The sequence below is a fragment of the Microcebus murinus genome, unplaced genomic scaffold (genome assembly GCF_040939455.1).
Source record: "Microcebus murinus isolate Inina unplaced genomic scaffold, M.murinus_Inina_mat1.0 scaf003_hap2_Mmur4.0, whole genome shotgun sequence".
In the NCBI taxonomy this organism is placed as follows: Eukaryota; Metazoa; Chordata; class Mammalia; order Primates; family Cheirogaleidae; genus Microcebus; species Microcebus murinus.
In genome coordinates this window covers 1,189,607-1,214,517 of record NW_027438949.1, presented here as the reverse complement: position 1 = coordinate 1,214,517, position 24,911 = coordinate 1,189,607, and the positions used below count along the sequence as shown (strand labels likewise).

Genomic DNA, 24,911 nt, shown 5'->3' with positions numbered 1-24,911 from the left:
CCAGCAGGCACCGGTGGTAGCTCTCCTGCAGGGCGGTTTGTCAGTTTGTTTGTGGCCTTATGTCAGTCAGGGACACTCTGTAGTGTCTGGTGACCCTTTGACTGTGTGGTCCCATATCCACATGAGGCCCTTAGAAAGGGCTGGAATCAGGGGGTCACCTGTCACTACCCTCTGGGGCCTAGTGTGGCTCAGCTTTCAGGGTGCATCCCAGGGTGTGCAGGGATAATGTCTGCTGAGGAGCAGGACCCACAGGGGGAGGAGGCCCCCAAATGTCAGTATCTGGGGCTCCTCTGGGGAGCCCTTTCTCTGACCTTTTGGAGCAGAAGGCTCCCATCGCCTGCCCAGGGCCTAAGCCCAGCTGCCCCGTCCCAGGAGCCAGGCAGAGCTAAGAGATTTCCTCTGGCTCGGGTCTGAATGTCCTCATTCCTGCCCTCACAGTTTCAGTGCCAGCACCCTGGGTCCAGCCCCTGGCATGGCAGCGTCTCAGGACTCTGCTTGAGTCTTGGGTCTGGCTTCCTTGGGCCTTGAGCTCGAATATGTCACCCTCTGGGACAAGGGACTCATGTGAGGAGCCACACACTGTTGTCTTGCTCCAGAGTGATGTGGCCTTGGTCACGTGCTGAGACAACTGTGCAGGGAACATTGCGTGGCTCTGCTGGGAGACGCAGGCTGGGCTGTCCCACACAAGCCTCCACTCCCCTCACGGGCGCCCTCGGCTTCCAGGGGAGCTCTTCTTTGACATCGACAGTGGGAGGAACACGCCCCTGCACTCACCGCCCTCAGAGCACTACACCATCATCTTCAATACCTTCGTCATGATGCAGCTCTTCAACGAAATCAACGCCCGCAAGATCCATGGCGAGAGGAACGTGTTCGATGGCATCTTCAGCAACCCCATCTTCTGCACCATCGTCCTGGGCACCTTTGGAATCCAGGTAGGAGGGGTGACCCCACTCTTGGCCCCATGTCTTCCCCCGCAGTGGCCCCCCCTGCCCCTCCTGACTTCTCCTCTCAGCGTTCATCTTCCAAATATCACTGGGCTGTCACTGGGGTTACCTGCTGGCTTCCAGAGGCATTTGGTGGGCCTTCAGCAGAGCTACCTCTTCTCATAGATGCTATAGGTAAGGCCAATAGGGCAGGAAGTGCAAGCCACTGAAAGACAGTTTATTACAGAGCCCAAGAAGAGGATGCATGCCACAGCATGGGGGCCACAGGGAAAGTAGCAGTTAGGAGGCAGGACTGTGTACAGGAGCCTTTACTGGGGCTTCCTCAAGAAGGAATGGGTTAGACAGGAAGCAGGCTCAGGACTGTCAAGTGTGCATCAGTACAGCCTGTCCTGGACCTAAGGGCAGTCCTTATGTGTGAGAGTCTGACAGAGGAGGTGGCTGGGTGTGGGCTCTGGATTGGTTGGTTTGCAGTTGAAGCAAGGAGGCAGGAGGCCAAGGCTGGGTGACTCGAGCATGTGCTGGGGCCTCCAGAATAAGGCATACCTGGCCTTTGCACGCAGGGCAGGGGTCAGTGGGTGCCTAGCCCCAGCAGGGGAGGGGCGCTGCCAAAGGGGCTGCAGCTGCCCCATCCCAGCACCCTTGGCCTCGGGGTCAGCCCATCCGCGAAGCCTTCCTTAGGCACTTGCTGATGGGGGGATGAAGGGAAAGAGGCCGAAGAAAGAATGGCCAGACCCTCTGCCCGAGGGCACCCATCTGCCCCAGGGAACAATAGCCTTCTGACTCCCCCTCAGGATGGCCAGGCCTCCAAGGGGCAGGGCTGGCCTAGAGGATAAGGGGGCAGCCTGGGAGCCGCTGCTGGACCTGCCTTTCCCCACCCATCCTCTGCAGATTGTCATCGTCCAGTTCGGCGGGAAGCCCTTCAGTTGCTCCCCCCTATCCACAGAACAGTGGCTCTGGTGCCTGTTTGTTGGTGTTGGGGAGCTGGTCTGGGGACAGGTGAGTGTCTGCCTGGTCAGCTTTCTCCACCTCGCCCCGCTTCTGGTTTTCTCTGTGGGTGGCACCAGTGATGGCCCCACTGCCCCAACTCCCGCTCCAGGAGAGCGCACCATAGGCTTAGGCCTGTGATGCACCATGACCCAGGATGGCAAGGCCACAAGTGACGGTGTCAGCAGAGAGAATGCAAAGGACAATGGCCAGGATGTCACAGGGCCCCAGAAAACCACCTGCCACTCCCCTTTCCATGATAGGAGCCAAAAAGCACCCCTTCAAACTGAGTGGCTTAGAAAATCCCCACATATTTGAAATTAAACAGCACCTGCTAAATAATCCATAGGGCAAAGAGAAAGTGTTGAGAGAAATTAGGAAATATTATGATCTGATGGAAAGTGACAGAACTACACATCCAGTCCTGTGGGCTGCTGCTGAAGCCACACACAGGGGGAAGTTTATAGACCTGCTAATTAGATCAGGAAGGAACAGCCTGGTACATGAGAGGCCTCTGAAAGCATTTCTCTGGAGTTCTAGAACATTGGCATAGGAAGCTGGGTCCAAGATCCACTTCTCTCGGTGTCTTAATCACTTTGGCTACCATAACAAAATACCATAGGCTGGATGGCTTAAACACCAACATTTATTTTCTTGAAGTTCCAGAAGCTGAAAGTCCAAGATCAGGGAGCTAGCAGCATCAGTTCCCAGTGAGGGCTCTTTGCTGGCTTACAGACTGCCATCTTCTCACTGTGTGCCCTCTTAAGGGTGCTAACCCCTTCAGATCAGGGCCCCACCCTGATGACCTCATTTAACCTTGATCACTTCCTTACTCCAAATACGGCCACACTGGGGGTTAGGGCTTCAACTCATGAATTTAGGGACGGACACAATTCAGTTTGTAGCGTTCTGGGTTTTCTTTCTCCATCTGCTGGTGTCCCCCTGAGCCAACCATAGGGGCTGCTGCCCTCTTTCTGGTCCCCAGCATTAGTCTCCTCAGGGACAGCCCACCCAGTTCCTCTGTCTCATTTTCAGAATTGTCCTCTTTCTGTCTGCCACTGCACACACCTCACCTCAAAGCCACACTTGGACCTGGTCACTCCACACAGTCCCCTCAGTTTCTGCAACCTTGGCTCTAAGCACAGTGCGGGGGAGCCAGCCCACTTCATGACCTTCAAGCTCCCAGGCCACAGGCCTTCTGGTTCCACCAGATCTCCTAGCCTCCCCCCAGGAACATGGCACCAGCCTGGAGCTTGGCCTCTCAGGACTATCAAGTGGTCCTTTTAGTTTTTAACTCTTTTCAGTTAAAACAATAAAACATGTTCAAGTGAAAAAACTCAATAGAAGGGAATCTCTGTAAACAGGTCTTCGTGTCCCCTGCTACCCATGTTTGATGAAGACACTTGCTCAGGTACACAAGATGGACAGAACGTCTTGTTATAGAACTCCAGATGCCCGTCACCCCTTGCTGCGGCTTCCCCTGTGTCCTTCTAGACTGTTCCCCCCTCTTCCCAGTGGCCTACAAAATGCAAAGCCTCTCTTCACTCCTGCAGGGCTCTTCCTCCCCAGTCCCCAGCGGGCCCTTCTCTAGGCCTGTCTTCCGCCAGGAGATGCCCTCTCTAGGAGACACCGGGCAAAAGCTTCCAGACTTCCCCTCCCAGGGGAGTTGCGAAGACAGAGCTTAATTCTCCGGGCAAGGATGTGGGACAACACGCATGGAGTATTGCCACCCAGGGAAGTTCCCCTGGGCTGAGATGTCCTTGGCTTTCCTTGGGGTCAGTCACAGGGGCATGCAATGCTCACGTGGCTGGCCTTATTCTCCAGCCCTCTGAAGGTTGAGTCAACACCTCAGGGCCCAAGACCCCCACCATGAATCACGCTGTTCACATAGACTATGGGTCACAGCCCAAAGCTCCCCAGTAAACAACACTCCTTTCAGGCAGCATGTTCTAGGGGCTGGTGACCCCCTCCCAGGAGCTGGTGGGCCTTGACACACACTCCTGGGAAATGCTGCCCAATCCTGAGGCCAAGTCCCTGGGGCTGCTCTTGCTTTGCTTCTTTGCTAGACATGAAAAACAGCCTCTTCAGAGGAAGGAGGCAGAATGTGGCACCGGGCAAACACAGCCTCAGGGGTCAGGGTGAGGTGTCCCATGCCTACGTCTGCGATGTCTGGGGATGGGGATGGATGCTGGCCTCAGCCCACGATGGAAGGAGTTGGGAGTCTGGGTCCGTTCCCGGCCCCAGGCCTATTTTCACAGCCACCTCTGCTTGCTGTCCCTCGGCTGTGGCTCCCCCAGGTCATTGCCACCATCCCCACCAGCCAGCTCAAGTGCCTGAAGGAAGCAGGGCACGGGCCCAGGAAGGATGACATGACTGATGAGGAGCTGGCCGAGGGGGAGGAAGAGATCGACCACGCTGAGCGTGAGCTCCGCCGGGGCCAGATCCTCTGGTTCCGGGGCCTCAACAGGATTCAGACGCAGGTAAGCCACCGCGCAGCCACAAGCAAGCATGAAGCAGAGAATAGGCAGGCTGAGCCTGGGCCCACCCTTTGCTCTTGCACCAAGATCACAAAAGCAGTTGCTAGTACACCCTCTGCCATTCCCAGGTGTGCCACCAGTGCCTATCCCTGACATCTCCCTCAGAGCCCAGGTGCCCCCCCCATAGATGGTGCAGGTGCCAACTAAAGGCCAGTGACTAGTAGCTGTCTCTCAGGGGCATGGAGCAGCACTGCCCACAGAACTGCCAGGTCTCGCTTTACTTGGTGGGAACTGCCCCAGGTCATAGGCAAGTCATAGGTCATAGGAACTGCCCCAGGTCATAGGCAAGTGTCCTTGGGAAGAGATGCTCACATCTAGTACCCTTTGGCGAGCTCACTGTTCGCTGGATTATACTGTAAATAGTATGGAAAGACTTCATTTGGGCCATGGACTCTGGCCACCAAGTTGGTCCCTTCTGTTCAGCCCAATCTCTAAACACTGGGGCTGCTCAAGGCTGAGGCTGCCAGCCACAGACCTCTGTAAAGTCCGAGGCCACCTGTACCGCCCAGCAGCAGGTACTGGCGAAGGCTTCGTGAGAGCCCACGTGCCAGAACTCCCCCTGCTCTCTGGCCCCATCTCTTCCCCACCAGCTTTCTTGCCAGAATGTTCCAGACTTGCTGTCTCCCCACATCTTTCCCTCCAACTTCCTCATGATCCCACTACAGCCTGGCCTCTGGCCGCCGCTCCCCAGAAATGGTTCTCATCAGGGTCTGCAAGGCCTCCTTCGGGATCCTGGGGCTGGGCCGTCCTGCCGCCATTCCTTCCTGCTGCCACCCTCCCTCCTGTATCTCTGCTCCTTGTCCTTGCTGTCTGGCGCCTTTGCTCCACCCTGCTGCAGCCTTTGCATGCTAAAACTCCTGGTCAGGAGGAAGAGCGTATGGGGGCCGCACCTGCACCCCAGCCCCTCTCCCACTGCAGCCCCTCCCCTAGCTGCCTCCGCATACCCCCTTCTCCTGCAAGGCCTGGGCCACCTCCTCCCAGGAGCACTCATCACTCCCTGCCCCTTCATGCTCTGTCCGGGACCCCCGGTCCCACTTCTCCACTCTGAGGTCCTGCCAGATTAAAGGGCATCACTGTGCACTCACCTGTGCAGCCCAAGGCTGCCTAGGCCACCAACACCTGCTAAGGTGCGACCACTCAGCTGGGCCCCCTTGGCAGTCTGTATAGGCAACTCCCTAGGGTAAGACCTGAGGCCACACCCCTCCTTAGTGTCTGTCTCCAACCTCTCTATCACACATCGACATCAGCTTGTCCCAAAGAATCTTCCATGCAACTTGCCCAAGGCTGTCCTCAGTGCCCTGGGTCCTGCGTTCCCTCCCAGTGGTCTCAACAGGCCCAGCCTTGGAGTATTCCTCCTCTCCTCCCAGGCCGGCCCCTCCATGCCACCCTCCATACTGGGGCCCTTGTAGCCTCCCTCCAATGTCCTAAGGATGAAGCCCAGTCTCCTGAGCATGGCCCGCAAGCCCCTGCCTCTGGCCTCGCCCACTCCTCCCACAGCCCTGCAACCTTGGCTGCCTTTGCACATGTGCCCCCTGCTTACCCATGCTGCTGTGCCTACATGCTGGCCACTGCCTGGGCCCCAGGCCTCCTCAGCTCCCACTGTTTCCCCTTGGGGCCCCCTCCTGACACTGCAAAAGCCTGCTCCAAGGCCGCCAGCCTTGTGAAGCCTTCTCAAACTCCACTCTCTCCTGCCACCATGGGCCATCTGTGCTCCCAGCCAAGGAGCACTGGAGTCTGGCCATATCAGAATGCCCTTGGGAACTTTCCAGAGCTGCAGAGTCCACAGGCCCACCCCCAGAGACTAGGATCCTGCAGGGCTGGGTGAAGTGGGACCAAAGAACTCCGTGTTGAAGGAGCTCCCCAGGGGTCTGAGGGCTTCTCCAGCTGAGATCCAGGGGGGTTGGTATCCTGAGCACCTAACCTAGTATGGCCAGGGAAGGATATCTTAGATCTGAACTCTGAGCAGTGTTGCCTTAGCCCCGGCTGGGCTGAGACTCAGAGAGTGCCCGGGAGAAGAAAGGAGCAGGCTTTGTAGCCAGACGGCCTGCGTCTCCTCTCCCAAGGTGGGGTGCTAATGCCTCAAGCACAGTGTCTGGGACAGGCCAGGTAGTTTCTTCTCATTACCTGCAACACATATTTATGTGCTAAATTTAAAACACGCCCCCCCCCAGTACCCTCCTGACTGCTCAACTGTGCCATCTACGGGATTGTGCCTATGAGCCCCCAGCTGTCCCCCAGATGGGCTTTCATCCCTCACACCCCTGTTCTGCTGCAGAGCCCAGAGCTGCCTAAGCTGGGGGCGGAACACAGCAGGACCTTGCTCCTGGCAGATCATTTCACTTCTGTTGATGCAGCCTAAGGCTGTGTTGTCTCTTCTAGCAGTTGAGACAGCAGCCCTCCCCTGATCTGAGGCCACCTATGTTGTCTCATGTCTTCTGTGTGCTAGTAGAAGTGGGTCCCATCAGTTGGAGTCCTGGAGTTCCAAACGGTTCCAATTGTTAGTGCCCACGTAGATGCTGGCTGGTTAGGTCCCTGCTTTACATATGAGGAAATGGGGCCCAGAGAGAAGTGATGTGCCCAGTGTAACACAATGAGAGCAAGCACTGGCCAGGGCCCCAGTCTGCTGTGTCTTATCCCAGAGCATACTCCTCTTCCCTCAAGAAAGCCACACTAATTCTTCCACAGGATCTTGAGCCCCATGGCTTTTCAGTTTGACTTTGTCACGTTGAAGTCACTGTGCTTCTCAAGAATTCTGAACCAATCAATTATTTGAGCTCAACTTTTTAAGAATGCCTGCTCAAAATACTGGCTTGAAAAACAACATAAAGCCAGAGAGAAACTTCTCAGGTCATATGTGTGCCCCAAGCCAAGGAAACATTTTCTAGGCAGCTGGCTCCAGACTGCTGGACATTGTGACCCACAAAGCTGCCCCCCACATTTCGGAGGCATTTTGAAACCTGCTACCTGCTCTCACCACCTTTCCATACTAACATAGCAGTACACCAGACGGATAGGGTTTCATTCTGGAACAAAAGAGAGTCCTTCAAACCCAGAACATGTAGCAGCTTTTGGAAGTGCTCATAACTCGGTCTGTTTTTTGCCTTCCATGACAAGCCATGACATGCTTCATCGGTGACTGGGCCTTGTTCCTGGCCCAGTGTGTGGGCTTCTGGGGGGAGAGGGCAGTGGCGATTGCAGTGTTTCCACTGACATGGGTGTCCCATTGGGACAAGGACCACAGCCAGGTGAGGCCAATGTGAATCTGAGGCAGGAAATCATCTTTCCCGTTCCTCATCCCTTTTGCCTTTTTGGCATACTCTCTTGAGGAGACCTGTCTCCATTGCCTTAGGAACATCTAAATCTAGACAGAAGAACCCACCCCCCAAGAGACCGTGATGCCATTGCATCAATCATCCTCCTGACACCCTGGGCACCAGGCTAAGCCACCACACACACTCAGTATGCATTCTTCACTCGCAGTTGGTGGCAGCAAGTTTCCCTTTGTTGCAACAGAGCAGGATGTGTGGGGTGGAAGGGGGCCGGGCAGTGCGTCCAAGGACTGCAGTGGTGCATGTCCTCATTTGGTTGGTGTGGGGAAGTCTGAACACTTGAGCTGCCTTCTTTCAAGAAGCCCTGGCCCATGTCAGACACCAGGCTGAACCTGGTGGCTGCCACGTAGCCCCTCCCCTGCTTTGCTGCTCACTTCATCTGGTTAGGTCCCATGCCAGTCAAGGGTGGGGGTGGGAAACCCAAAGACACTTGGCCAAGGGAGCCAAGTTCATCCACAAGGCTCCCCCGTGGGTCACAGTTTCTGCAGACCCACTTCGCTTTCACCTTCTAGGAAGTTTAAAGAGTGGGGACACAGCAGAGGCCACTTTGGCCCCCTAGTCCTTCCTGCCTCTCTGCCTGTGGGTCTGTGGGAAGTTCCTTCTAAGTCCATTCTTCTGCTGAGGCTCAAAGGGGCATCCCCCATCCAGTGAGTTGGATGAGCTGCAGAAGCCACAGTGATGGCACCCTTTCCCTCAGAGCAAGGTGTGCCACCTTGCCTACAGTGAATGAGGACAGTGATTCCTGACGGGCCCACGGAAGGGCCCCTGTTCCCCTTGCCACGGGGAGCCTTGTTTCTAATGGGAGCATGTCATATCCCTCAGGTGTGTTGGGGCGGAAAGAAAGGTTGAGAACTACGAAGTAGAATAACAAAGTATGGCCAGACACAGGTACTTCCTGACGAGTGGCTTGTCATGAGCATATCATGAATGCAAATGACTCGGAAATGTTTGTAGTGTGCCCTTGATGTGTAACACTCCCTGGTCTTGTGCCCACTAATCATTTGCTCAGCAAACCCTCTCTTGACGGATGACATAGGCCAGCCTAGGTCAGGGCCCTGTCAAATGCACACCAGCTCCCAGCGAGCGGAGCGCACCCACCTGAGGCTTTGCTGTCACAATATGTGACCAGCGTGGCCCTGTCCTCACCCAGCCCTCCCCTGAGCAGTAGCCCGGACAACAGTGCAAGCCGAACTTTATCTCATTTTCTCTCCCACAGATGGAGGTAGTGAGTACCTTCAAGAGAAGCGGTTCATTTCAGGGTGCTGTGCGCCGGCGGTCGTCAGTCCTCAGCCAGCTCCATGATGTAACCAATCTTTCTACCCCCACTCACGCGCTTCTCTCCGCCACCAATCCCGCCGGCGCTGCTGGGAGTGAGTCTTGACTGCCCTCTCCTCTCATAAACGGCATCTCTGGGGAAGAAAAGGCCTCCCCGCCCCTGCCTTCTCTCTTTTCCAGTCTCATATTTCCGCTCACCATGGCTTTTCTGCTTTCTCTTCACCACTCTGTCCAGTCCTTCCCACCCAGACGGTGTTGTTGCTCCAAGGCCATAGTCTCTTATGAAACGTGCTGGCGCGTGGCACTTCTGGACCTCCCGTTCTTTGCTATGTTTGGATTTTTGCTTTGTGTTTAGTGCTTCTTCTGCCATTGTTTTTCTTTTCTTGAACTTGTCTGCCTTTGTTGATGGTTCTTCATGAACTTCGGCCACTCCTGGTGGCGTGTGGTATTGGGCTGGGGCCTTGCTCTGCATTCTGTGGTGCAGGCCACCCTCCTGGGGCTGGGGGAAGCAATGCCCTGCTGGCATCATTTGCAGTAGAAGAATCCAGCCCACCTACTCAGGGACTGAAGTGACAGCTTCCAGCATTCTCCTTGAGGTGGTTTCCAAAGGATGCTGCTGTCACCTGTCCCCATATAGGCTTGGTGCTGGCCAATTGCTCCTGCACAGGTGGTGCCTGCCCCATAGGCCCTTGTCCCAAGCCACCAGATATTAGAGATGTCCTGGGAACTGGAGCTCAGAGGCTGCTCACGCCTCATTGCCACTTGTTTCCGAAGCACCTTTGCTCTTTCCAAACAGGACTCAGGACTGGAAGGTCTTAGCCCGATCTGGTCTGCACTCTCTCTCCTCCTTCCTCTGAGAAGCCAGGAGAAATCCTTTCCCTTCGATATGGTTCAATGAAAAGTTCCCACCATGCTGGTCACATTATAGAGAGAACACAGGGAGCATCCTAAGGAGATAGAGACGTCCACAGTTGTTCACATCTTCTTACGGAGACAAGGGAAGGCCACTAGACTGCTGAACCTGCCACCCCACAGTTCCTCCAACAGGAGAGAACGCAGGAGGCTGTGTGGGCCCCACTCCCACACAGGGTGGCCTGCTCTTGCTAACAAACTAAAGAGATTTTAAAAACCAAACAGTCAAACTTCGAGTACGAGCGCAGAGCCTTTGCAGGAATGGTCCATGCTGCCTCTCCTTCCCTTCCAGCCCCCGCCGCTTTCCCTCTGAGAGCGCCAGCACCTTCCCCATCGCACACTCTTCCCGCTTGACTTCTTTCTTTTCTCATTTTGGTTTATTGCCTTCTTTCTTTTTTAGGAACTGGTGAGAGGTCCCTGGTGGGGGGCTGCCCCTCCTCTTGCTTAAGCTGTCGTTGCAGGCCACTCTGCCCTTTAAGGAAGGGAGGAGATCTGCCCCATCCCTGCTGGGCAACATTGTCCCCCCTTGGGAACAAATGCACACATGCTCACCCCTTCTCCAAACCACAAGCTGCACACACCTCCAGCTTACTCCCACACTCACTGGGCCACCCACCCAGCTCACAAATATTGGCTGACAGTGTTGCCATCAGGCTGGCAAACACACAGACTGGGGCCCAGATGGGCCTCACCATCACCCTTCCCCCCAGAGAGGCTGGCAGGGCCCAAGTGGGCAGCAGCACCTTCCTTCCTCGGAGCAGAGGGGTGAGAGCAGGCACAGGTATGCCCTGAGGAGCGCACATGGATCTTCCCACACCCCTTCCTCCCACTTGACTTCCTCTATGTGTTTCTTTGCCACGTCTCTCTGTGCTTCCTATCCGTCTATCTGTCCATCTGCCCGTTTGTTGAGCTAAGGGGAAAAAAGCCAACATGGCCCTGCTCCAAACATCCCTGAAGTCTTCTGCACAGCTCTGGCCTTGTCCCCACCCAGGGCTAGTCCTGCCTTGCTCCCATGAGGCCTGTGTCTCTTCACTGCCTTGGGATCCCTCCCACTCCCTCCCTGGGGGTGGCCATTCTCTCCTCTCTTCCTCCTCTCCTAGGACTTCCTTCCTTCCTTGCTTCCTTCCTTCCATGGCCATCTGTGCCCCTCCTCCCCATCTCCAGAGCCCAGCAGTGCCCGGTAAGTACAGTGGGAGAGACGCCACCCTCCTGCTGTTTGCGAGCCATTTCACAGGGGACCCAAGTAGTGGCTGGCCAGAGGGAGGGCAGCTGTCCCTTGCACAGTATGCACTGCCAGCAGAAGGCACAGGACTGACAGAAAGGCTCCCCCGGTTGAGCAGCAGCACCTCAGAAAGACTCTTCTGTGGAGGAAGATGCTGGTTGGGGACCCTGGCAACACCAAGGGGGATATGTCTGCTTCCAGAAGACACTGACCAAAACTGCTTCCTGCCATCATCATTGTGCAGCAGATTGGTTTAGAACTCAGAACCCAAGCCCTTCCATAGGCAGCTAGGCCTGGTAGTGTCAGCCCTCACCATCTCCCTGGAACTTTCTGGTGAACGGCAGCTGCTCTGAAAGAAGGCAGGGTAGAGGCCATGATGGAGCTTCCTTAGACAAGAGGCAGCACTCTGTAAGGTGCTGTGGTCACAGGCTGCCCCAACTAGGCTGGAAAGTTCTTTACGTTATGAGGTTTCCTAAGGAAAATCCATGGTTTCGTACATGCGGAATTTTCCATCCTCTTTGCCTACTCCCAGCCACTCTGCCTTTCAGCCGCCAGGAGTCAGGGGGCCTTTCAGGGATCTGAACCTGCAGCTGTCACTACACTGGAGGGGCCTCCTATTCTAAGTCATTCCCACTGAGGTCCTCAGGCTCTCCAGGTGTTGATAGGTGACAACATCAGGGTCAATGCAGGAAGTAGCCAAGAATGTCCTCCAAGCCTGGGATAACTAGGACCCTTGGGGCTCAGTGTTCCCAAATTTGAGGCCTCCCCTCCCTTTCCAGCCTCCCATGCCACATGCACACGCTTGCCTTTGCTGCTTCTGAACTCAGAAGTCCCAACATTGACCCCACTTCCTCCTCTGCCCCCACTGTCAGACTGCACCAACTGTGACCTCCGGACTCTCAGCTCAGAGCCATTTCTCCTCACTTGCCCAACCTGGTGGTTGCCCTTTCATGGCCATTTTGTTTACCATCCTTCCAGTCCAGGGTGTAGTGCCTTCTTCCCCTTCATAGCTGCCACGTCATTTCATGTGACCTGGGCCATGGCCTTGTGTCCAGCCCATCTGGGCAGCTAAGGGGAGAGCCTTCTTTAACAAGCACTTTAAGCCTTTGGGAGACTAGGGGTACACAGAATCCTCTTCTCTGTCAGCCTGTCGGCACCGCCTTCCCACTCAAGCACACACGCGCTGACGCTGCAACAAGCTCAGCGGCGCTCTCGCAGCTGGATGTGCCTGCTGACAGGTAGGAATGAGAGGGTGCATGATCATTTGGAAAACCCCGCTGAAGCCTCTTGAAAGTGCTTTTGTGTCTGTTTTCCACTGGAACACACAGACATACCCCAGCCCTTCTCCAGCCATGCACCCAAAGTCTGTTCCCTACCATTCCTAGGCGCCTGCCTAGCGTGACCTGTCCTTCCTGCAGTGATGCTGCACTTCCATACTCAGATGTTCACTGTCACAGTATTTCACAAGATGGCCCCTGTCCTGCCCAGCAAAGGGGTAGGGGCAGGGGACTGGCCATGAGTTTGGTCCAGTGTGGCTAGAGGGGGTCCCTCAGGGCCATGTAGTTCTGATTAACCATGCCAGAAACAGGTCCCAGCAGTTGCTTTATTTCAGTTGGCTTTTGCAACATGAAAATCTTGAGTCCAAAGGGGCCAAACTGACAGAGTAAGCGTTCATGGCTTCGACACACCTTTCCGGAGCCCAGGAAGGTGTGTTCACCACACACGCACAGCCCCATGGTGGAAGGAGCTTGGCTAAGTGAAAGCAGTCTTGTTCTCTGGAGTTTGCTCCATTCTCAGGAAGTTTATTTGCTTTAAGCCAAATCTCCCTACTTGGGTTTCTGGAAATAGTGTATTGGCATTTGCCTCAGATAGTTATCAGTGCACACACTGCCTTGACACTGGAAACAGTACCAGCCCCTGCACTGAGAGCCCTGCCCTGCCCAAGCCGTCCTGGAACCATGGGCTCTAATATAGGGGAACAACATCCAGGCAGTCCCTAAAGCACACACCAGAACACAGCCCCAGGAAGCCCCTGGAAGCCCTAATCCAAGTTCCTCCCCAATAGACATTTCGAGTGTCAGGCTGAGAGCCAGGGCAGGGCTTGGGGGACTTCCTCCTATGTGGTCTTCTGTGTGACCACCTGAAAGGCTTGAGACTTGCTGTGCCCAAGTCGGGAGAGCTGCTTGGATGCTGCTGCCGGGAGCACATGTCTAGGCTCACATGGTCCGGGCACTTGAGCATGCACACAGGTGGGCGTTTGCAGTTACAGCTTGCCAACATACACAAAGCTGTGTCTGTAGTTTCTGCTTTGTTGTTCCATCCTTTGGTGAAAGAGCCAACTCTGGAGTTTGCATTTTATTTTTCCTAATTCGAGCATGTGACATCCCCAAGGAGAGGAAAGGGGCCTTGCACACAGAGAAGCGAAGCCAAAGCTATCTCTTCCTCAATGTTCAGGCTTTCTGTGCTTGGCTTCTCGTTGCCTGAGTGGATTGATGTATCATATCACCACAGGCTCTTGCGACACCTTCTTATGTGGCTTTCACGTTGTGATTCACCCCCACACCTACAGGAAGTGTTTCAGGCTTAGAAAACCTACAGTTCCTGGCAAGCAGTTCCCATGGTCTCCCTAGCTGCTGTGTTCATAATATGCTTTGAGTCCAACAACACCCAGATGCCGGGGAGCTGACAGGCCCCCACCTCCCGAGGAAGGTTCTGGACTAGTGGTTGGTGCAGAGCAGTGGGAAGGCAGGGAAGGACTAGCCAGAAGGTCCCACGGTGCAGCAGCAGCAGCCAGGGATTGTTTGTGCCGGAGAGTTGGAAGGGGCAAGACGGCATCAGGCACTTTCCGTTCTTACTGTTGTCATCGTGGTTCAGAAGTCTTTGCTTTTACTTTTCTCTTCTTTTCCTTCTCTTTTACATTCTTTTCGGTGGGGTGCTGCTGCCCAGCCCCTCGCTTATTTCCTTGCTTCCGCAGCCCTCTCCGCCCCTGCGTCCCTGCCCACACTGCCAGCTGCAGTGCCCGGAGGCCTGCACAGGGCACGAGCATGCACAGCCACGCACCTCACCCTCTGCTTTGGCTCCACATGGCCGGGGATGGGCCCTATCGGTCTGCAGTGTCACCCGCCCTGCGTGAGGCTCAGAACTGTTCATCTGTGCAGGTCAGGAGCCTGGGCCAAGGCCACAGTGCCCAGCATGTCTCTCCGGGCAGCACATAAGGAACAGAGAAGAGAGCTAAGTGCAGATGGCCACAGCCTCAGAAGGAATGCAAAATGGGGAGCAGGGCTTAGGCTGGGGGAGGGATGGGCCAGGCAGGGGAAAAGGCACGCATCATGTCCCCAGAGGGCTCCTGCTTGCTAGTTAGAGCAAAGTTGGGGAAGAGTCTTAGGGAGGGGCAAAGCCATCGCAGGAGACAGGCACCAGGCCTTGTGGCCCCCTGACCACTGAGTCCCTGCTGGGTGCCATACTATCCTGAGCACTGGGGTCATCAGCAAAACAAGACAGGCCACCATCCCCAGGGGGCTTGTGTGCCACTCAAAGGAGACAGAGGAGGGAATTCTAGGATGTGTGGGACATTTGAAGGCAGAAGATGAAGCAGAAATGGCTGCAGGGTGCTGGGGAGTCCTGAGCAGGAATATGCCGAGGCTGCAGGTATACAAGAGGACTGCAGGGCCCCTTTGAGGGCACACAGCTAGCAGGGGACTGGCATTGGTGGAGGCTGTGACATGCTAAGAGCTAAGACTGGGCTGTGGGGGTGGGGGTGGAGTGGCAGGTCCTAGATGGTATCTGAAGGCAGTGGCAGAGGCTGGGGCCCGTGAAGTTTGGCACACAACTTAGCCACCCAAGTCTGCAGCTGGAGACGAGAGATGCCTTAGCCGACAGGTGGCACAAACTGAGGAGGCCTCGCATGTTGGGGACTGGGAGAAGGGGGACCTGCAAAGTGGCTGGAGCAGAGCCATGAAGGGAGCACAGAAGTGTGGCAGAGCAAGTTGGCAGAAGGCTACTAGGAGGTAGGACACTTGGATGAGACACGAAGCCAGTCAAGAGTCCCCTGGCATACCCTGGCCCCCTCCGCCTCCCCAGATGCCTCCTCCATAACCCTCAGGGGCATCTTTCCTGGAGCATGCCTTTATCTCTTTGCTTTTTAAGTTGTCCTTCAGTATGATGGCTTTCAGGGGTACAGTTTGATGAATTTGCACATAGTCAGGACCCAGGCCATTTTCATCAGCTACTAGAATGTTTGGAGCAGGTGGAGGAGCAACAGGGACTCAGCAGCCAAAGCGAGCTTGGAAACTCCATCTGGAGAAGGGACGTCAGCCCTGCAGTCAGGTGGGTCCCCAGGGGCCTCCAGGACCCGAGGCAGGACATGGCAGCAGCAGTGAAGATGGGAGAGGACAAGATGTGGGCACAGGACACAGTGATGTACGGCACATAGAGTCAGAGGGTTGAGGTGTCTCTGAGGTGTGGCCAGAGCCCTGTACTAGGATGGGAAGGCCAGTGAGGATCAGAGTCGGGCCAGGGCCACACTGAGAGTCCTCCTCAGGCCTCCTGAAATCAGAGAAGTCACTTAAGCCACCTGTGGGTGGTGCCCAGGAGGCAGCAGCAGGTGCAGGAGTCTGACAGGCCAGGCAGAAGTGGACCCTGGGGACAGACACAAAGGTGGACATGGTGTACATGGTCTCTGCCATATCTGAAAGCTTGAGGGTAGTAAAGGAGCCCCAGGCTGGGTACAGAGCAGGAGGTCATACAGGGCTCCGAGGAGGAGAGGCCAGTGCATGGGCAGTGGGACAGGTGCGGGATCCGCTTAGGTTTGGTTGTGCTTTCGCTGGAACATGCTAAACTCTGGCTGGTGGCAGGATGGAAGCTCAGAGCCATGGGGACACCCTCAAGCACCTGTGTAGGAGCTCAGCCCTCCAGGACTGGCCTGTCTTAGAAATGCTTGCTGGTTTCCATGGAACCAATTTCCCAGAAATTGACCAGGGCCCTTGGCATTGGGGTGGGCTGAAGACACCCCATCATAAGACTGAGACCAACACGTTTTCTAACAGCACAAGGTCAAAATGTGAGGAAAACAGAAGCTGGAGAGAAGGCAACTCACAGTGGCATAGGCCAGGCTTAGCACCTGGACAGCAGGATGTTGGAAGGGGCTTCCCATCCCTCGACCACGCACTTACTCATGCTTTCCCTAAGTGTTGGCCGAAGCCCACTCTGTACCAGGCAGATGACACGGGAGGAGCACACTGGAGGAGCGTTGTGACCAGAGCAGTGGTAGCAGCAGAAGTGGGGACCTGCAGAGGAGAGGTGGCCATGAGGCCTTGGACTTCGGGGTTTAGCCGGTGCAGCGAGACCTGTACGTAGGTGTGAGCAGGGGCCTCACCTGATCATGTGCCCCGGGTCCAAATGAGGCCACCTGCTCATCAAGGAGAAGAGTGTGGCCAAAGTCACAATGCAAACTTACCACACACATCCCCAGGGTCAAGGACGTGCAACTCTCTCTCTTTTCTTTGACTTGACGGGTGCAGCCAACAGCTGGAGTAGGTGATCTCCTGGGCGGCTTCCACACCACAATCCCGCACCAAAAAAGACCTAAATAATGGGGCCATATCTGTGTTGGCTACAAAAAGTTCTTTCTGTTTCTTTTCATTAAAAATATCAAACGATTCTCAATTTCTGTGTTCCCCGTCTCAGAAACCAGCCTAGGGAGAATGGCTGACCACCTGTGATCTGGCAGCTGTGGCTTCCCCAGGTCCAGAGAGAATCCTAACTGCATTTCAGATATGGCACTCAAAATTCTGAGTTAAAGGAGCTTTTTGGCGTACTGTTTTGCACACAAAAGACTCTGGGTTCAAACTGACTTAGGACACTGTGCTTGCCTGGCTGAGCTGTTGGCACCAAGGCCCAACTCTGGTGGTAGTTAGTCCTATAACTAGGGGGTGGCAGACTTTTCCTATGAAGGGCCGGAGAATAAATATGTTTCGCTGTTCAGGCCAGGTCTCTGTTGCAGCTACACAACTCTGCCCTTAGAGCGTGAAAGCAGCCATAGAGACAATACATAGACAAGTGGGCATGGTTGTGTGCCGATAAAACTTTATTTACAGAAACAAGCAGAGGGCCAGAGTTAGCCCTCAGGTCATAGTTTGCCAACAAACCATATCCCAGAACCTTAGATCTTGAAATGACTTTAGAACTCATAACGTGTCTACCCACTCACACAAGGAGGACTAGCTGGTGCTGGGTGGACTCCGGTGTCCCACCTGGCAGCCAACACTCTTTCCGCTGTCCCCTACAGGAAGGTTCACTGGGCTGGCTTTGCCTTTACAGTACAGGCTCAGCTGGCATTGGCAGCTGTGCCAACACTGGGTCATGCAAGGCTCCTAGAAGCAGCCCAGGCTGGGGGGCCGGGGAGGAAGCACAGAGAGGCAGCAGCTCCGTGCTGTGTGAACCCATGAGACTTGAGTTGTATGTGAATAAAGGTGGAGAAACCAGGGGAAGGAGGAGTTGATTCTTTGAGCAGGCCCTGCAGGAGATGCAGGGGGCTTCAGAGGGGGCCCTGAGCAGCCTAGCTGGGGGCAGGGGGCTGCAGTGGCAGGGGAGTCTGGGGCACGGTGGGGAGCGGGAACAGCCAGGAAGCAATGTATAGAAGAGCCAGAGGAGGGAGAATTCAGCAAATTCCCTGAGGACGAGGCCAGAGGGGCAGGTAGCTGATGATCTGATGATCGCAAAGGGCTACTGGCAGCAGGGACCACCCAATCAGGCCCAATCAGATGCATCCAGCTGTAGGGTGGCAAAGGACACAAGTAGGAGCATAGGGGCTTTAAGGAGACCACGAGGGCATCTGAGCAGAGACAGGCTTGATGGGTGCAAATTAAAAGCGGCCATTTTCGGTCAGGGAGGCCTCCATGTGGGGGACTGGTGGGTTGTCAGGCCTGGAGCTCTGTGGAGGAGCCTGGAGCACCAGGGACAGAGAAGGGAGCAGCCAGTGATCTGGGGGAGTGGGTCGCAGTCCCTGGGGAAGACCCACTCAAGAAAGGCTGGCAATGCCCACAGGCTGGAACTTGCTCTTCCCAGTAGGTACTTTGGACTTCCTGGTAAGACAGAGGAGAGAGCCCACTCACTCTCCAGCATTCTCTCCTCTAATCATCTTTCTTTTCTGCCAAATTGGAATTGAGATTGGGCAGAGACCCCAGGGGCCACCTAAGCTAGTCCTCCCCCCAGGGCAGGGAATGGGGAGGTAGTGCATTGCTCTTGAGTTCCATAATAGCTGCCAAAATCAGCCTAGAGAAAGCCACTGTCATTTGTCCTGCCTGTGGATCAGTTGACAAGACCAAGGCCCAGGCCTGAAAACCTTTCCCACAGCCAGGCAGAGGCACCCCATTCCGTAGCCACCCTCCACTGGGTGGACATTTATCATGCAAGACCCCTGGCCATTGATGTGGGTGGAGCCACTAGCACTAGCCAGCCACTGACCGTCTCCTTCCTTCCTTTCTCCTCTTCCATCCCTGCTCCCACCTCGGGCCCCTGTCACCCCACCTCCTGCTCCAGATCCGGGTGGTGAAAGCATTCCGTAGCTCACTCTATGAAGGCCTGGAGAAACCGGAGTCTAAGACCTCCATTCATAACTTCATGGCAACGCCCGAGTTTCTGATCAATGACTACACCCACAACATCCCGCTCATCGATGACACGGACGTGGACGAGAATGAGGAGCGCCTGCAGGCCCCCCTGCCCCCTTCCCCCAACCAGAACAACAATGCCATAGACAGTGGCATCTACCTGACCACGCATGTCACCAAGTCAGCTACCTCTTCAGTGTTCTCTTCCAGTCCTGGGAGCCCACTCCACAGCATGGAGACGTCCCTCTAACCAGAACTCGTCTCGGCACACGCACACAGGCACACTCAGGCTCACACGCAGTCACATGCACACACGCACACACAGAGGGGAACCCACACACCTGCAAATGAGGGGGATGACTATAGTGGCTGAAGACTTGTCTTGCGGGGCATTTGCAAGAAGCCAAACACATTCAATAAGGGTGCAGCCTGCCACAGGCTTCACATTGGGGATAAGGGCTGAGGCAGAGGAAGAATAAGAGGAGGAAGGGAAGGTTCTTCATCCGAAGGGGAAGGAGAAAGTAGACAGTGAGAAGAGCTGTGTTCCCCACCCTTTTTCTATCGCTTATTTTTAAGGAACACTCCAATTCTACCGTGTGTTTGCTGCGGGGCTGTGTAGGGGCCAGGGATGGGGGGGGCTGCCTTGAGTTTCCTGGGAGCTTTGTTGCACCCATGCAGGAGTAATCGGATCAACATACTCATACAAAAAAAGGTCGAGCTCTCTACGAGGCCATGAAGGATGCCACTGTCCAGACAGGCCACCCAAGGGAGCTACCTGCAAACGTACCTGCAACCACAAAGCAACCCATCCCCAGAGCAAACTAGACACGTCTGCAGTGTGCATGTGTGCATGTGTGCACACATATGTCTGTGTGAATGCATATGCATATATACATGGCAAGATGCATATTTACAGAATAAGGAACTATTATTGGCATGATACTTCCATTCCTCTGACCAGGCGTTTTCATTTTGAAATTTCATTATTGAATGTAGCAAGTTTTTTTTTTTTTCAGGGAACTAGACTGCAAGAATATCTTCTTGGTTAATATATTTTTGTCCTGAATTGCCCTGCCCACCCCTCAGAACCCGATCCTATCCTTTGGGACTCCCGTTACAGTTGGAGCATTTGCACTTTGTGAGTCCTGCCTATAGAGGAGAAAAACCTTTCAATGGAATTTTTTATTTAAAAGGAAAGTACCAACATATTGATGAGAATGATCCTCTTCAGTAGGTGGAAGGGGAAATTTTGTTTTGAGCTTCCTTTGCTTTCAACTGCAATTCCAAGTCCTTAATTCTGGCTGGTGGCTTCCTTTTTCCACACCCCTAACTTCAAGAGCATGAAGTGGTGTATGCCAGCTTCTGGTCCTGTCCCTACCCTGACCCCGTCTGACCCAATGGGCCCCAGAACCCTGGGAGCAGCCTCAGTACAGCAGAGAGACAGATCACCCCAGTGCCAGGTCCCAGGGACCGGGAAGAGAGATCATCAAAACCCAAGAGGAGCTGGCCCTATCCCCCTCAGCTCCTCTGACCACACTTCATTTTTTGCTTTGCAAATGCCAAGAAGTCCTTGCTAGACTGCTTTAGTGTCTGTGGTAGCACAGGAGGTGAGACAGGAGGTGCCACCCATCAAAGCGCTCTTCTGATCCCTCTCTTCTTGTCCAGATGACAACTTTAACACAAGAGGGCAGAACAGAAGCAAAGCCCCTTGGAGCAATGGCATTTTATTACTATCACTCTCATCACACCCATGGCTCTTTCTCCTAAGCCCATCGTGGCTGAGCACCAGGTCCCAAGGGGAGCCTGTCCTGGTAGTGTAGGCACCCAGCAAGGCAAGCCTCGGTTTTCCCCAAATGGGGGACGTGCAGAGTAGGCAGATAGGAGAGAGAGGGTCCCAGCTTTTGCTGCCCTACTGAGGAAGTCGAGAGGGATAGGCCTTTTCCTAATGGAAGGCCAGTCCTCCCCTCTGCCCTAGGTTCCAAGTATGGACACTCACAGTGACACCAGCGAGGCAGGTGGCACCTTGCCCATGAGGTTCCATTACCTCTTGGACTCAGGTGTAACGTTTTGCAGGGAGGTGGTTGGGGGAGTTAGGATCAGGGCAGATGTGGACTGGCCCTCAAGAACTGAGCCCCTCCTGCTCTGCCCCACTGGCGGACTTGTCTCACCTCCACGGCCATCCACACAAAGCCAAATGGACACGTACTCTGTCCCAGCCATTAACATTAACACCATGTCACCTCTGAGCAGGAGTAGTCAAATCTCGGGCAAAAGAATTTCAGTTAGAAAAGAAAATCCCACTTTAAAATGCCAGCTACAGATAACTCAAAGCCATCCCTTTTTTCCAAAGGGCACATTGAGAATGTTACCCATTTGTAAATTGTTCCCTGATGTCCTTGTTTAAAGAACAACAACAAAAAGGGCAACTCAGTTTGTTGAGGGTCTTTGTGTTCCTAAACAAGAAATAAAATTCGAAATGTCTAAATTGAAGCAGCTAAGCTGTGTAATGCTACACTCACACGCTCCTTCCTGTTCTCTTTTGTAGACACACGATAGAAACAATGGCTGATTATATCGCAAAGCAAACCCTCGCTGCTGCTATGCAAAGCTGCCTGGTGTAAACATCCGTTGGCTGTGGGGCCCCAGGTGGCCTTCGTGCAGGGTCCAGGGGCTCAGGAAAGGGGTGTCCGCGTGAGCTCAGATCTGCTCTGGCGCTGGGCGGTCTGCAGGCCGAGGGCCTCTCTTTGTAAAGCATCATGTTATCCGGAATGGCTTGGTCAGCTGTGTTCAGTTAATAAATACATTTTACATTTTTATCTGCTTGTTATAAAGATGAACAAAAAAATCTTCATGAGGAAGACCAGATGCATAATAATTTAAAGTCTGTAGTTGAATTTCCTAATTTAAAGACTAGACCAAAATTTCTGTGTATGAAAAAAATGAAAGGCTCCTACATCCTGGTCTGGGTAACGTGTGTGATTTATTATCTGGTGAATCCTCATACAGAACAAAACAGAGGTGTCCACGCCACTGTGCCAGAGCTGGAGAGGCCACAGTGGGGGGAGCGACAGCCTGGCCGGGTCCTCATGCCAGAGCTGCCGCTATCTGCACCTGAAAGGGTTGTGGTGACTGCCCAGGCCTGCGTCCTCACACGAGGGTGGGGGCAGGAGCCTTAGCAATTGTGATGATTCAGTGCGAACCCACCCACCCAAACACCAGAACCCTGGCACATATGCACACACCCTCTTTTTTTTTACTGTGGTAAAATATAATATATAACATAAAATGTGCCACATTACCACATTTGGGTGCACAGGCGGTGGTGTTCAGCACATTCATGGTGTCGTGTGGCCATCCCCACCGTGTATCCACAGACCTCGTTCATCTTCCCAAACCCAAACTCTGTCCCCATGAAACACCGACTCCCTGTGCCCCTCCCCAGCCCCTGGCACCCACCACTCCCCTGCCTGTCTCTGGGGACTGGACTGCTCTCGGATACGGCCCCACACAGAAGTGTAATCTTGTAGTATTTGTCCTTTTGTGACTGGCTCATTCCACGGAGCACGACGTCCTCAAGTGTCAGCCGTGCTGTAGCCCGTGGCAGCATTTCCTTCCTGTTCAAGGCTGAGTCATGTTCCACTGCCTGGAGAGACTGCATTTGTTTATCCATACTTCCCTCCATGGACACTGGGGTTGCTTTCACATTTTAGCTATTATGAATAATGCCGCTGTGAACATGGGCGTAAAAATGTCTCTTTGAGGCCCTGCTTTTAATTCCTTTGGGTATATACCCAGAAGAGGAATTGCTGGATCATATGGTAGCTCTATGTTTAATTTTTCGAGAAACCACCATGCTGTTTTCCATGGCGGCCACCATTTTACATTCCCATGAACAGTGCATGAGACTTCCAATAATAAACTTCATGTCACTCACTCACTCCACATGCTGCATCCCGGAGCTCCCAGCTACCTCTGAACACGCCGGCGTGTGGACACTGTGCTCCATGGCACCACCCCTGCTTGAACCAGGAAGAGCCAGGGAAGTAGTTCCGTGGCTGAGACTTGCAAATGACTCAGTGCTAAGACTCCCCTTACCTCATGTCATTGGATTCCTCTTTCTCTACTCTGAACATCACCCTTTTAAGATTTGGCAGCCCCAGAAGACACATTTCCAGGGAAGCTGTCAAGAGAAGAGTAAAAAGGCTTCAAAGTTCCCTCCAACTACCAGAGTCCATGCTTCCAAAACAGGCAAGAAGACCAATAGCAGAGCACCCTTGTTTTATTGGTGTGCAAGTACATTTTGAAACTCAGGCTAAGTAAGTCTGGATTGGGCCTAACTCTACATGGAGACAGCTGGCACCTTAGGGAGAGGTGTCATGCTCCCCAAAAGACTGCAAATTTGCATCAGCAGAATGCTTTTTCTCATGGACTTCTAACAAGTATAACATAGATTCCCATGCAAAAAATTGGCACTTAGCCAAATGGCTTGGGACAAGAGAGCACAACAGCCAAGCACTGCAAGCCCAAGCTGGTGTACCTGTGCCCTGTGGCTGCGACAACAAAGGGCCACAAGCCAGAGCTCCAAAATCGGGGTGTCAGCAGGGCCGTGCTCCTGGTGGAGACTCTAGGGGAGACTCTAGGGGAGACTCTGTTCCAGGTCTCTCTTAGATTCTGATAGTGCCAGCGACATTTGGCATTCTTCGGCTTGTAATGTGCATCATTCCACGTACATCATCCACATATCGGCCTCTGTCTGCACGTGGCCTTCTCTGTGCCTGCCTGTGTCTCTTCTCTGCTGTTTGTTTTCAATAAACAGCAAAAGCTTCATCCTTGCCCACGTCACAGCTCAATGCATGCCAGGAGGCTCTCCTTCCTGGCTCCACTTCAGAAGAAATTCAGGTAGAGGTTGTTTCAAACTTGTGATTCTGTCATCTCAGAGTCCTTTGTTTCTAGAAGTTCAGATGAGAAAACAGATGGAAACAACACACTTGCTCTTAAGTGCTTATGGTGATACCTGTGATGTGTCCACGTGCTCCCCAGGCATGAATTGAAAGCACAGGATCCTAGTGTAATTAGAGGGCACTGATTTTCTCCACCACAAGGATTGTGTGTTATTTCAGGCAACTACTATGTTCTTTATTGGTTTTACATTTTAACATTCCACCAAAAAAAAAAAAAAAGAGCATGGGCTCTGGAATCAAACCACTTGAGTGAGAACTCTGGTTCTATCATCAACTAGCTGTGACTTGTGCCAATGGATGCCCCCCTCAGTTACCTCGTGTGTAAAATTTAATAATAATAATAATAATCTACCTTGTGGGCTTGAGCATCAGATGAGTTAGTTAATACACATAAAAGAGACTTAGAATAGTGGCCAGCACACAGCACTCAGTAAGCACAAGTTACTGTTTTCACCAGACACGGTATGGCCACTGCCCGTTCCCTCATCACCACAGCCCTGCATTCCACAGGAGTAGGCAGGAGGCGGGCATACTAGGCACATTTGACACTGTGCTGGTCACCACCACACTTCGCAGTTGTTTCTTCTGAAAAAGAGAAGCGCAGCTCAGAGAAGCCACATAACACACTTTGCGTTGCGCAGCTGCTGGGACTTAGCCATGCTACCTTCCAGCAGAACATCATGTGTCCCATTCCTGAATTTTAAATCAAAGATGCTGGTGAGAAATCTTGTGGCCTTAGGGAAAATATTTTCTTAAGAAATTATTTATTTTTAATTGATACAGTGTAACCGTCCATGTTTCTGGGACACAGTTTGATGTCTTGATATTCGACATTCAATAGATATTTGATACACGTCCACTGTGTGATGGTCCCATCAGGGTAGACAGTGTATCCATCACCTCCCACACTTACCCTCTTGGGGTGAGAGCTTTCACTGGCTATTTTGTAGCAGACAGTATTTTACTGTTAACCATCATCACCCCACTGTGCAACAGACAACAGAACTTACTCCTGGTATCAAATGATAATTTCGGAGCTGACCAACTCCTCCCCAACCTCCCCTGCCGGCCCCTCCCCAGTCTCTGGTAACCATTTTTCTGCTCTCTGCTTCTAGAATAGCAACTTTTTTATTT

General features: G+C 53.6%; 1 protein-coding gene across 6 annotated transcripts in view; it reads left to right on the top strand.

The window, feature by feature from the left end:
* The window catches only part of ATP2B3 (ATPase plasma membrane Ca2+ transporting 3), a 64,860-nt gene extending 43,075 nt beyond the window's left edge, over positions 1-21,785 (top strand). For 2 of the 6 annotated variants that reach the window (XM_075999735.1, XM_075999734.1), the window contains exons 18-21: positions 724-935; positions 1,836-1,943; positions 4,229-4,411; positions 18,746-21,785. In XM_075999735.1, the coding sequence (XP_075855850.1) occupies positions 724-935; positions 1,836-1,943; positions 4,229-4,411; positions 18,746-19,066 (824 nt within the window). In that variant the 3' untranslated portion in view covers positions 19,067-21,785. Of the gene's footprint in view, positions 1-723; positions 936-1,835; positions 1,944-4,228; positions 4,412-9,013; positions 9,168-16,251; positions 17,696-18,745 lie in introns of those variants that run through there. The other 4 variants (XM_075999739.1, XM_075999738.1, XM_075999737.1 and 1 more) reach the window with 4 other exon arrangements.
* Positions 21,786-24,911: the final 3,126 nt, after the last annotated feature.